The sequence below is a fragment of the Streptopelia decaocto genome (assembly GCF_964273445.1).
Source record: "Streptopelia decaocto genome assembly, chromosome: 4".
Lineage (NCBI taxonomy): Eukaryota > Metazoa > Chordata > Aves > Columbiformes > Columbidae > Streptopelia > Streptopelia decaocto.
This window is the reverse complement of record NC_138658.1, coordinates 40,792,338-40,806,073: the sequence shown is the minus strand read 5'-3', so window position 1 is coordinate 40,806,073 and position 13,736 is coordinate 40,792,338. Positions and strand designations below refer to the sequence as shown.

General features: G+C 33.4%; 1 protein-coding gene across 1 annotated transcript in view; it reads right to left on the bottom strand.

The window, feature by feature from the left end:
• The window catches only part of WDR17 (WD repeat domain 17), a 43,306-nt gene that overhangs the window by 23,528 nt on the left and 6,042 nt on the right, over positions 1–13,736 (bottom strand). The window contains exons 3-9 of the mRNA XM_082051350.1: positions 13,011–13,194; positions 11,039–11,269; positions 5,086–5,337; positions 4,460–4,582; positions 3,930–4,117; positions 2,532–2,700; positions 458–549 (exon numbers count right to left, since the gene is read on the bottom strand). Of these exons, the coding sequence (XP_081907476.1) occupies positions 458–549; positions 2,532–2,700; positions 3,930–4,117; positions 4,460–4,582; positions 5,086–5,337; positions 11,039–11,269; positions 13,011–13,194 (1,239 nt within the window). The remainder of the gene's footprint in view (positions 1–457; positions 550–2,531; positions 2,701–3,929; positions 4,118–4,459; positions 4,583–5,085; positions 5,338–11,038; positions 11,270–13,010; positions 13,195–13,736) is intronic.

Sequence of the window (13,736 nt, the reverse complement as noted above, 5' to 3'; positions counted from 1 at the left end):
CATGATGCTAAATAAGGCAAACTGTTTAGTGTGCTGCAAAATCGAGCTTTATTGGTCCAGACTTCAGGGACTGAAATTTTTTTCTGGGCCTTATGTTTGAAAATACATAACATCATTTTACATTTTGATACCCAGTTTAAGTCTATATATCCATACACATTTACACACTTAAGAAAGAAGAAGCTATGCTTTTGCTGTTTGCCACTAAAGGACCAATTTTAAGATAACAAAGACTATCTGGTGATTCATCATTCTCATGCCATAAACCCAGTCTGAGGAAGTAAAAATACTTCTGCTTCAGAGACAGATTGGCAACCACAGAATTCTTTCTATAGGTTTTCATTTTATAGCACCTTTTAAAAAATATTAACTTTGACCCATCTTTATTTGTTAACATTAGAGGGAACAACTAACATGCATTTCATATAGACAATAAAGAGATGTACTCTCATCTTACCTCACTGAATCTGGTTATCATTTTGCCTTTTAGGACATCCCAAATAAAGCCACCATTTCTGGATGTTGCACCTGCTATGCAGTTCAGGTCTCCTTTAGAGAAAGATATTTGTAAGATCACAGTATTTTTTGACAAATATGTTTCTACTTAAATTCAAGAAATGTAATTTAAACAGAAGACATCAATGTCACATAAACAAGAGTTTTTCATAGTTTAAGGCCAGCATTTGATATGAAGTCACAAGTATCAATTTCAACAAAAGCCCGACCTGCTTTTCTACATTCCTGTTCTGAGGAAAGTGTAAAATGAAAGTTGTATTGTTACAAAAAGTATTCTCAATGCCAGCTGAAAGTCTTGCAGTTAAGGCAAAAAGAAAATAATATTCATGATGCATATGACTCAAACTGAAAAAGAGATACAATCTCATTGTTCTAAGCTTAAATTTGTAGCTACTAGAAAATTTTCTTTTGAAGTTCACTATGTACTAAAACAAATCAGGAAGAATGCAACAGAACACACAACAGTACTTTTTTTTCTTAATCTTGTACCACTGCAGCATCTAAGCCCATCAAGAATGTAGCTGAATTTTTAATCACACTACAGAGTGGAAATTATGGACATATGACTCCAGACTGAAAACTGAATACAGGCCTGATCCAAAAGCCACCAAATTCTCCTCAAAGTCACCCTCTGTCACAATACAGCTGTACTTTTTCTAAATAGCTATATGGCACTTTCATACATAAGATTTGACTGCTATTTTATACCATAGTTCAGAGGCAGAAAATGCACTCTATGCAGGAGGATTCTAGAAAGGTACATATCTAAGATGGAAATAAATTCAGGCAGGATGACAGGGAAAGAAAAAAAAAAAAGAGTAATCACTATGTTCAAAGGTCTTTTGAGACCAAAATCAAATGGTGGCATGAACTGGATTATGTGTTAAGAATGAAGATCAATGACAGTACTAGGTAGAGAGGAACTCTCTAGGAGTAAGGAATGTGAAAGAAGCAGGAAAAGTTCTGTCTGGTATGGACAACAACTTTTGGACAGGATGGTAAAGAACTGAAATTAAAGCATATGCTTCCAATTATCTTAAATTTACTTCCTAAAAAACCTCAAAACCTTACAGTATAAAACTTGAAAAGCACCCCCACAGTGAAAAAACTCTTTTCTCCGTGTGAGATACTACTACAAACTGAATTTAAATTTCAAAACAGAATAACACAAAAAACCCACTGTATTTCATATTGCCGTAAATTCCATATAGCAAGACAAATTACCTGTGAAAAGAAACAAGGTGGAAGAGACTCTTTGAAATGAAAAAAAGCGCAAATTCATTTCACATAAGAAAACTACGTTAAGCTTCCCACCACAATATTTTTTTCCTGTCTGCTGTTATTTCTTAGAGTTTAAAAGCATAGGAAAAGCAATGAGCGGAATTATTTAGACCTTTTGAAAAATAAACCTACTCTAGAAGGATTAACACGCACAAGAAAGCCTACCCTATCATCAACTATTGACATCAGTAACTATCAGAAAGGTACTCCCAGGTTCACCTAAGTATGTTGAAGAACAGTTTTAAGGAGAAAATTTCCCACTGGCTTCAGTGAGTTCTCTAAGAAAAAAATACATGTTTTGCAGAAAAGGTGTTCCCTATTCTAATAAACTAAAAGTAGAGCTCTTTAGTGATTGGAATTCTACACAAAGAAGAGAAAGAACTAACCACATATGTTCCACTTTTTCAGCAAAAAATAGAATCTAAATTCCTTTAATTAGCTGCTCCCCAGGCAAAGAAAGCCTTTTCATCGTCTGCTTCATGTAATGCTAGAAAGGCTCTACAGATTTTGTGCCCTCCATTCTGAGCCATTATGAAATGCTGAGATAATTCCTCATAAAGGTGAGCCTCAACAAGGTCTGAAGCATTGAATTCTACAAGTTTCACAGATAATAATTTAGTTGTGTTTAAAGCTTATAAGATACACTTCTATCAAACTAATACTTTTATAACATAAATTGCTGCTAGTCAGTGCTAATTCAAAGAACATTTAGACCTAAAGCAAAATATTCTTACCTGGAGCCCAAGAAAGGGAATAAATAACTCCCTCATTACCAGGAGATGTGTAAACTGCTGTTAAAGTATTTACGTCCCAAACTTTTATTGTGCCATCAAATGAAGCTGTAGCAAGAAGATCAGGGTTATCAGGTTTGAATTTGCAATCAAAGATGGTCTCAACATGTCCCTTAAATGAAACAAATATTTAATCCATTTTTATTCCATTTGGTCTTTTTCAGAAGTCCAACTCTAGATCAAACTCATTGTATTCTAACCTGTCAGATAAATTATGAGTTCAAAATAACTTGTAGGTTATGGCTTATCAGTTAAAACTAAATGGCATAAAATAGCTTGGACTATAACACTCCTTTTCAAAGATGTTTATTAAAGACAGAAAATTTCTGCCTTGAAACAACAGGGTGATGCAATACCATAGACATTTTAGCATTTTCCATTGAAACTTAGTTGCTAACAAATAGAATTTTTTTTTTTAAAAAAAAAGCTAAAACAACTGAGAAATGTTTTTTTTAAAAAACAGAAATAATTTTGCCCTTGTAGGTAGAAAGCATCCAACTGAAAAAAAACCACTTTGTATGCTGATCATGTTTTACAAGATTTCTAGTATTCCATCAAGTTTTCTATGCTCGCAATACAATCTATACGCTATTACAATTTAAACTTCAATCCATTAGAAATTCCACATGTCAATTGCTTGTTTTCCAAGACATGCATTTTTAGAATTTAACTTGACATATACATGAGAAACAGATCATATATAGGAAACTTTTTAAGCCTCAGTTGCTTTACAGGACCAAAACTATTAAAAATTTAAAAAGAACACCAACCAGAAGTCTCTATCCAAACACCTGTGGGAGTACAGTTGAAAATTATTCAAGTTTTTCCAATGAAAAGGGATGAGGGAAAGAGGAAAACAGAAAAATCCCCAAGAACAACCAAAAGCCCAGTGAAGAGGCTCACCTAATATGCGATAAAACCGGGTTTGAATTTCTGCTTCAAAGAAGATTTAGTAATTTGGGTTTTGTCATTTTAAACTGCGTGACCTCACCATCTGCGTAGTATAAATTTTTCTCTCTGATATGACTAGAACCTTTATCTGGATTATAGAAAACCCACCAGGTCATCAAATTAAAATTTCAATTAAAAAAAAACATCAAGCCCTTAAATCTTCATTTCTGGATAAAAACTGCCAGAATACTTCCAACAGGATTCAGTCTTTTGCAATAAAGAATTATTTTCAACTTCAGAATGGTCATTTTGCTTCCTAGAAACTTAGTCTCTTGAATGATAGAAACTGGTTCACAGAGCTGTGAAGACTTAATTCTCCATGTTTTTGCTTTTAGAAGAAAGTATACAAGCCAAATAAACTCTCATTCCAAAGACAGAGATGAAACGTACCACATCTCTAAGGAAATCCCATTTTTTGGCTCCCATGTCATAAAGCCCCACTCCACCATCCATGAAGCAACAGACAGCATGACCAGGAGGAAGAGAAAATGCTTGGTTTTGAGTTAAAGTTGGAGGAGGAACAGCCTCACTTGTTGAGGATGTGTGGCGACTTTTAGTAGGATACTGTGATGAATATGCTTAAGAACAACAACAACAAAAGGCAAAATATATTAAAAAAGCAAACTATAAAAACGGATACGATTTTTTTAAAAATTCATATTAAGTAACAATTATAGAGTAAAATGCTTGTATTCCAATGACATTAAAAACAAAAGTGGAGAAATCCTGTATGAATCCAGGCCCACTAAAGAAAGAGTCAGTTTTGTCTAGTCCACCGGCACCAGCAGCTACTTTGTTTAATTAAGAATCACAGAACCAACACAAACTTAAAGAGATCAGCATAGATATAACAAGATTTACAAACAAGATTTTCTTAACTTGCAGCCAGTGCAATGAAAAACAATCAAAATTATACTTACACTTTTTCTTTGGAGGAGAACTTAGCACATGCAAACCATGGAAACCGGTTTTCTTCAATTTAAAATTATCTATAGGTGTTGTACGTGAAACATTCCAAATACGTAACACACCAACCTGAGAATCTGAGGTTTAAAAAAAACCCATAGAAATTCATTATTTTAAAAATTTATTATTCTTCTTTTACTGTACACAGAGGTATGCAGTTTATCCAAATATAACAATGAATTAAACTTAGAATCCTAAAAAGAATTTTATAAGCACGTGCTGTCATCTCCATCGTTATATCACTATTAAGGATGATAATTATTAGCATTAGTTTTTTAAACTTCAGTAGATAAACTCAATTGAACCTCTTTCATTATAAAATATTCTCACAGTCTCACTTCCCTTATAAAAAATAGCTTGAAGTCACTTGTTTATGTACCAAACAAACAAACAAAAAGAACTGCTTCTGTGTAGTTTTCTGTTCTTTTCCACAGTTTTATGTATCTTTCTTGTACAATGCAGGTATGGTTTTATTTGTACAAATGTTTAGAAACAGAAATGTTAGTCTTAAAGTATCACTTTTGAATACTTATTCCTTTATTTATTACCTTTGTAAAAATCAGGAAGTAAAAAGGCTTACCTCCAGTTACAAACATTCCAGGTGCGCTAGAAACCCAGGCTAAACATTGAACAGATGCTGCTGCACTGGGAAAATTAAAAGTTGTGATGCAGGACAGAGACTCAGAATCAACTAGTCGAATACCATTATGTAAATTGGCGACAAGAAGGTAGTCTGTTGACAAAGGGTCCCACTCCAGCGCTGTAACTGGATCCTCTTCATCTGTTCCTTCAAGAGACTCTGGTCTTAAAACATGTTTCTGATTTCTAGAACCTTTAGGAGCACAAGAAGACAGATTGTTTCAAAATGAAACAATGTATAACCTTCCAATAGTTACAAGGTTTGCAAACATCATTGTTGCCTCTCCCTGAAATGTGTAGTAGCCTGATCCACTGCCTGCACCAGTAAAATCAATGAAGGTGGCTTTGCAATATTTGATTTAAAGTACTTCTGACGCTATCAGATCTGAATTTCTTTTTAACACAGCGGAAAATTGAATCAGCTGTCAGGTTTATTAACATAATTTTATAATAAAGAAAAGTATGCTAAATCATATACATTGTCCTAACAATTTCCGTGAGTAAAGGCCTGTAGTACAGTCTAAAATACAAGGTATTTGAGTATAAGTAAATCTGCATTCCACAGCAAATAAAGGCAAAATAAAAGCAGTATGAACTAGAAAAAACCGCAGCAGTCAAAAAACTATTTATGAACAATTGCCTTTAGATTTTTTCTTCTTCAAAACTTTGTGCATAGATTCAGAAGCCAGAAGAGGCCATTAAATATCCAATTTGACACCTGCATAACAAAAGACATATTTCACTTGATGATCTACACTGTAGAAAACCACGATTTTTAACATAATGTTTATTTCCCACTTATTTTTTTTCCCAGTCTCTTGGTTTTATAAGACAGTGTATGGTCCAAACAAATAATTAACAACACAGATCTGTATTTTTGAAGTTGTGATCTTTTATTAAAAAAACCCAAATTTTAGATCCCTTTTCGAGAAATAATGAATTGACATCTTCCATTATTCAGCTTTTAATCTAATTTTCAATTTCGATGCTGAAGAATCCAAATAATTTGTCATATTATGGAAAATGTCATGAGATGCCTACACTCATTAACAATTTATATAGAATAAGGCCTATTCCAATACACACTAAAAAAAAAGAAACTGAAAAGCTTTTGTTCACCAGGAAACATCCTGAGTACTAAAATAACCCTCATTATGATTTTCTGGGGAAATGCTACTAGTGCACATTGTATCTAGGGTAACTTTATAGATCAGTTACCAGAAATGGGGGAAATAATTTAAGACTGCACAACAATTAATTACATAAACTGATTTCTCTGTTCTATTTATGTGTTTATATAAGATAAGTGCAAAGGTGCACTAGTCTCTTTTGAAGCATCAGGAATGACATCAGAACTATCATCAGGTAACTTTTCTAAATTTACCAAAATCTTTGAGATTCTTACCTTCTTTAATAATGTCTCCTAACTACATTTTAGTTCAGAGTTTTTGTTGAGCAAAAATCAACATTCAAATGAAACACAAGAACTGATAACAAAGCAGAATTGTAATTTTTCAGTTAGCTTTTCAAGAACTGAAGGTAAAAAGTCCCCAAGCCATCAAAGGCAGTGATGTTCAAACACTTCAGTCCCAAGAAAGCACAATTAACCGGTGGGGGAGTATGGCTATCCAGAAGCTATTCAGTTTTACCTGTGCTTCACAAAAGAGTCCAGAAGCAAAGCTCATGGAAACCCTAACTGTTAAATTTTATTTTCCATTAAAAGAAGACATCAGCACTGTGAATCATGCAACTGAGTCACAGGTCATTTAAGGAAGCTGTGCTTATTTTGAGAACAAATGAAAGGTAAACTAGTACAGAACATTTGGCTTTCCATGACTGCACTATTTTTTTTTTTTTAAAGAGGGTACTAATCTTAAACCTTGCGTATTTTCTCTTCACACTGATTGTACTTCTACATTAATGGATGTTCTGGAGTTAATTAAAAAAATAAAAGTTAAGTACAGGCAGGAGAGAAAAACCTAAGAAGATAACAGTAATGAAAAAAAAAAAGTTGCGAAGTCTGCTAATTATGGGGCAGTGACTCACACTTAAGTTGAAAGACTAAAGCCTTCAATGAGTCAATCACACTGAAATTCCAAGCAATTAACAGGAACTTGTCAATGTTCAGGTTCTCTTAAGATAGTGTTTTGTAGGATATCCCACAAAAGGTCTGAAACCTTTACAAGTAAGGAACAGGATTTTTTGTTTTAATTGATTTTACTTGATGACAAACCACGTTCTGGTTAACAAGCCATTTTACACATTTTGACATGAGGGAGATAAAGGCTGAACTTTGATCTCAAGGCAAAAAATTAGCTTTCTATTCCTTATTGAAAAGTACCAATTCTCTGTGTGTACATGTCCCTTTATTTTTTTTTTTTTTTAAAGACAGCCTACATTCATCCTATTGACACCACCTTCTTCTACGTATTCTTATTTTTCAAAAGCTATCAGTTACAAAATTCAGATTAATTTTGACTACAAATTGCAAAATAGAAATGTGCAGTTTTAAAAATAGATAATTTGGATAAGCCTACATTTTCAATTATATTAAGTTGGTGGAATAGTAATTGTAGTTTCAGATCATGATTTTTAAATCATTATTAACTAGGCCCAAACACATTTTTATTAATAAAAAATAAGAACCATCCAATAAACTCTTGGAAAGCATTTTCTGCATCCTGGTCATTGTGGAAGTGTTTTCCCTGCAAAAAGTTATCAAGGTGCTTGAAGAAGTGCTAGTCAGTCGGCAAGAGATCAGGTGAGTATGGCAGATGAGGCACAACTTCCTAGCCCAATTTTCTTCAACTTTTGAAGCATTGGTTGTGCAATGTGTGGTTTGGCGTTGTTTTGGAGAAGAATTGAGCCCTTTCTGTCGACTGATGCCAGCTGCAGGCATTGCAGTTTTCAGTGCATCTCATCAATTTGCTGAGCATCCTCCTCAGATGGAATGGTTTTGCTGGGATTCGGAATGCTGCAGTGGTTCAGAATGGCAGCAGACCACCAAACAGTGACTGTGGGGTTTTTTTGGTGCAATTTTGGCTTTGGGAAGTGCTTTGGAGGTTCTTCTTGGTCCAACCACTGAGCTGGCCATCGCTAATTGTCATATACAATCCACTTTTTAGTCTCACATCACAATGCGATCGAGAAATGGTTCATTGTTGTTGCATAGAATAAGAGAAGACAACACTTCAAAACGATGATGTTTTTGATTTTCAGTCAGTTCATGAGGCTCCCAACTATTGAGCTTTTCCACCTTTCCAATTTGCTTAAAATGCTGAATGACCATAGAACGGTTGAGGTTGAGTTTTTCGGCAACTTCTTGTAGTTGTAAGAGGATCAGTTTCGATGACTGCTCCAATTGGTTGTTATCAGCTTCCAATGGCTGGCCACTATGCTCCTCATCTTCAACACTCTGATCTCCTTTGTGAAACTTCTTCAGCCACCACTGCACTGTACATTTGTTAGCAGTTCCTGGGCCAAATGCCTTGTTGATGTTGTGAGTTGTCTCCGTTGCTTTACAACCCATTTTGAACTTAAATGAGGAAATTGCTCAAATTTGCTTTTTGTTTAACATCACTTCCATAGTTCAAAGTAGATATAAAATAAATAGCAAGTAATAACTCAGTAGCCAAAAAACAAAGCAAGAAAAGCACATTAAAACGATGTATAGCATAACCACATTTATTTAATAATGTATTCCAATAGCAAACGGCAAATTTCAACAATGCAAAAACTGCAATTACTTTTGCACCAACCTAATATCTGAATGTTGATACGTATTAAAGTCATTTGTAAAAGTGTAACCACAGTTACAGTAGTTACAGTGACACAATCCATTTTTCAATATTAGCTAATTTTGAAACATGTTTTAATGTATTTATCTGTTCACCAAAATTTTCATTATTTATTCCTAAACACATCTAAGTTTTTATCTAAACAAATTTTTCATACTTTTCTAATACTGTAAAGAGAGCAAGTTAAAAAAAAACTAATACTGGTCTGTGTTCTTTCAAAGTAACTATGATTGCTCCAATATCATTGTCTTAATTACAAGAATATAACCCTTTGAACTGAAATATGCAAATTTCTTATTGCGTGCAGGTCAGGGCTTTGAACAGCAGCTCTATGGTATTTCAATTAGTGGTGGTTGTTCTTGAACGCATCTGAATTTGTTGTACTAATTTATTCCACATAGTAAAATTTTCTAGTCAGTTCTGACAACTAATCTATAAGCAGAGCTCTGCAGATCAGTGATTATTTTGTTACATAAAACTCAAAAATACCCATTTGTCTAAAAAGTTTTTTACATGCATTTAATGAAGTGTGATCAGGTTTAAAAAACACTTAATATCATGCAACAGAAAGTGTATTACTTTTCTTGAATAATTTTGAAAAAGTGAAATTCTAAACAGTTTTAAAATAAAAACCTGAAAGGTTCATTTTTAAAAGCCTGAAATGCAACATTTTCTTTTCAATTCTAAAGATTTTGTTAAGTACAAGTAAACTGCACTACTTAAATCCCGGATTTTCAGTGAAAGTTCTGACAAAAATTTTTACCCAACTGTGTATAAACTTCCAACTCCTTAGTCCTCTTTTGGAAACCAATAATCTTATACAAATTAAGAATGAGAAACAAATTTTATAGTTTATTCTTACTTTTAAATTATCTTAATAAGCATAATATTAGAATAACAACAAAAACTATCCTAAATAGAGAGAGAGGCAAAATTTCTGTGATAAATTCAATTTTCAAGCTGATGCAAGTAGGTTTTATCCCAGCAGTAATGGATAACTTTCAGTAATCAAATTTTTGATACCAACTTGAGTCACGGTACATACAAAACTGCCACTACTGCTAGCTTTTTAGCCCAATATTATATTTGTGTTTGCAGAAAATAATTTTGACATTTTAAGTCAATTTTCCATTATTTCTGTTTTAATATTTGAATCATTCTAGACAAATATCATGAGAAGTCTCAGTTTGGTACATATTTAGAGTTTATGATTTTAAAACTGACTTTCTTTTCCCAATGCCAATACTAATTCAGCCAGCACTACTGAAGCAAGGGAATGTTTCCTCTGTGACATACTGAGCGACGTTGTAGACTGAACTGAGGGAGAATAAATTTTTCATGGCTGTTGGAGCATAACGGTATGTAAAATTAACACATTATTTACAGAACAACTTTTATTACAAAGTTGAAAAATCAGTTTTTAATGGAGGAAAAGTAGCCAAAAAATCTGAAATAGTCCACCTAATGCAGATATCCATCTTTGAATGAAACTATTTATAAAAGAGAGCTAAATTTTAGCTTCAGATTAGCCTATGAACAAGATATCTTCATTAGCAGAGTACTGGACAATTTATAAAATATGCACAAATATGCTCGATGGATTTCAGACAAACAAATATTTTCCCATATAGTCTTTAATAGAAGAGAATCATGAAGATAATACAAAGTGTGACATGATCTTCTACCTACAAAAATGAAGAGGACTCTAGAATTTTAAGTAGTAAGACTCCAGAAAAAATGCAAGCACAGTAAGAGCCTAAGTGAAAGATTCAAGACAGTTCATTCAGAAGAACAAACTTGCTGGGAAGTATAATTCAGAAGAAGCCCATTGCTGTTATCATTCCCTAAAAAAACTAGTTTACTGTACTTGTTGAAAATTGTAACGTTATCTTGTCTACAAAAAGAGAAAAGATGCAGAGAAAATGCTCTATGCTCTGTATCTTAGAAAAGGAAGGAATAGGAACACTATAAACTAAGAACAAGTTTTATGTAAGTACACACATTCTAAAGCCCAAATGAAAAAAGTGCAGAATTGCACACATATGCAGACAAAAATAATATATATTTATAGAAATATTTTACCATATCAGTTTTTACCTGGTTGAAAAATAGACAGGCTTCCATCAGTATGTCCAAATACTACTTTTCCTTTTTTCTTTGGATGCCATCTAAACAGACTGATGTCTGACAAGAAACTATGTGCGTCTCTGTGTACAGTTAGCCCGCTGTCAGGTCCTGAGATAGTCCAAATGTTCAATGGACCTCTGTGGGACACAAATGCAACTGCATCACCTGCATTCCAGCACCAGCTAAGTGACGCAGGAATTCCTGAAACACACAGGTAAACCTTATAAGAACCAGGATTTGAAATTCAGTGTATTACTGCTTGACTCCGTATCAGCAATTGTTTTGAAAAGTTGTAGCAATAACTATTCTTCTATACAAAAACTATTAGACTGAAATTTAGATAACTGTGTGAACATCTTATGGTGTAAAAGTAAATTACACATATCCATAGGCAGGAAGTAGAATTATTTTCCACGTTATTTTAATGCTACTTTGATGGACTGTATTTTATTATATTTATAATTCAGTAGTGTCAAAGATAATCTCACACATGAAAGAAGATAAGTCTGATCCTGTAAACAATACTTTCATTCATTTACAATTCTGTTTACCATTATATTTTACTGTAAGCTATTTGCTACTAAGGTGGAAAAAATACTGAAAACTTTAAAATGTCTATTTTTGCAAAACACAATGAAATTTAGAGATAAATACAAGAGAGGCAGATATTTATGACAAAATTGGAAAGCTAGCTCTTAAAGAGAACTCTCAATAGCTTCCTTCTGGATATATACCAGTTTAAATTCAGTTGTCTAACACCTAACTCTAGGCATTTCAGTTTAAGGATTTCGACCTTAACATCTCCAGCCATCATTAACCTCATAATTTAATGGTGTGTCTCTGAAGGAACAAACGACAGTAAGAAAAACTCCTCAAGCTAAGAATTCAAAACTGTTTGTATGTAGACAATTTAATATGGTGGTATCAAAGACAGTAAAAGCAGCATTTATAGGAGGTTTACACATATTATCTTAAAAGCAAATCAGCTTTAAAAAGGTTTAAAATAATAATAACAACACGTCTTTAACATGTAATCTTTGGCTGAAGTAGTTTTTTAAACAGGCAATGTACTGAAAAATAAATGTAAGTTTTTATATTAATGCATAATCTGATACAATATTCCTGTTTGAATAGATCGAATCAATGTGTTTTTTACTATTTATTCATTTTGCAGGATATTGAAGATGTACAGAGGTATCCTAAGTGCTCTGGAAAGAACAGTGTAGCAGGTCCTGAAATGTCTTACGAGATCCTGAGATACTGACTGTTCTTGGGCTGCACCTATTTTCCAAGAATGCCAATGTAAGAGTCAAGGACACCTGACAGACATTGACTGTAAGAAAAGAAATAGGGTTTGACTGAAGGGAATGAATCAGAACTGGGCAGGGAAAGGTGACAGACACAAACTTTTAAACCCTTAGACTTCTATCACAATCTCCTAATCAGCAGTTTCAAGTCCTGAGAGAAGATGCAAGTAGGCAAGCATTAGGATATTTAAACAAAAACTGTTTTTCAGCTTCACCAATAATTTATACATCAATCTGTTGAAGGCTACATTTTACTTGCTTTCACTTCCATGAAGTTATCATGAAAACACAGAAGGTTTAAAGCCTAATTATTTATCCTTTTATACAGTTCTTTTCCCTTCTCCTTGCTCAACAAGAAGGCAACGGCGCAGTCAGTTCACTAATTGGTCAAGTACTTTAGAAAAAAGAGCAACCTCTTTCTTTACCAGTTACTAGATGGTTCAGAGCAATTTACTCAAACATGCCACCATTATTTTCTAAAATGAACTGCAAAAAAATCTGACAAGAATATTGTGTTAGGCAATTGTTTAACCTCTGGCCTATAAACTGCTTAGAATTCACTCTATATCAAGTATTTCTGATACCTGTGGGTGAAAAAGCTGTATGGATAAAATAGATCAACATGTCTGAAGTACCTTTTGTATTGTCCAGCTTGGCCACAACTTTCTGTTCAGTCACATTCCAAATAATCACTAAACTATCTGCACTGGCACTTGCAAACACGTCAGGATTGTGTGGACACCAAGATATGGCTGTGATTGTCTTCTTATGCTCAGCCATAATTGCCCGGAGTTTGAATTCATTGTATCGGTGATCCAGCTAAACAAAAAGTAAAATTCCTTTTAGAAATACATGTTTTCTAAACTCACTTTAAGTACTGTTGGGTTGGAGAACAGTCCATATAACAGTTTTAGACTTAGAGATGAATTTGCAGTGGATTTAACAATTGTCAGTACCTGACATCTCAGTAAATTAAATTCTCATACCTTTGACTTGGACAGAAAAGTTGTCAAATATTCAATTGACACAACCAGTATTAACATAATCTATCCTTTTTTTTTTTTTTTGTTATTAACTATTATACTCTATTATTAACTGCATTTAAACACAATCCTAAATTGCTTTATAGGCATGGCAACAATCATTTAGTGACCTGCAAGGGGTTAAACAGGATAGAATACATAAATGAGTTTGAAATCCTCCTAATTGCTTAAATCACTTAGTAAAATAAAATCTAGAAAAAAATCAAATGCCCAAACCTGACACGGTAAATTTTGTTTATTTTAATCTTACTAGTAGTATAACTGAAGAAGTTAAAAAAAGCACATCCTTTATTTCCTGACATATTTCCCAGTCTGAAA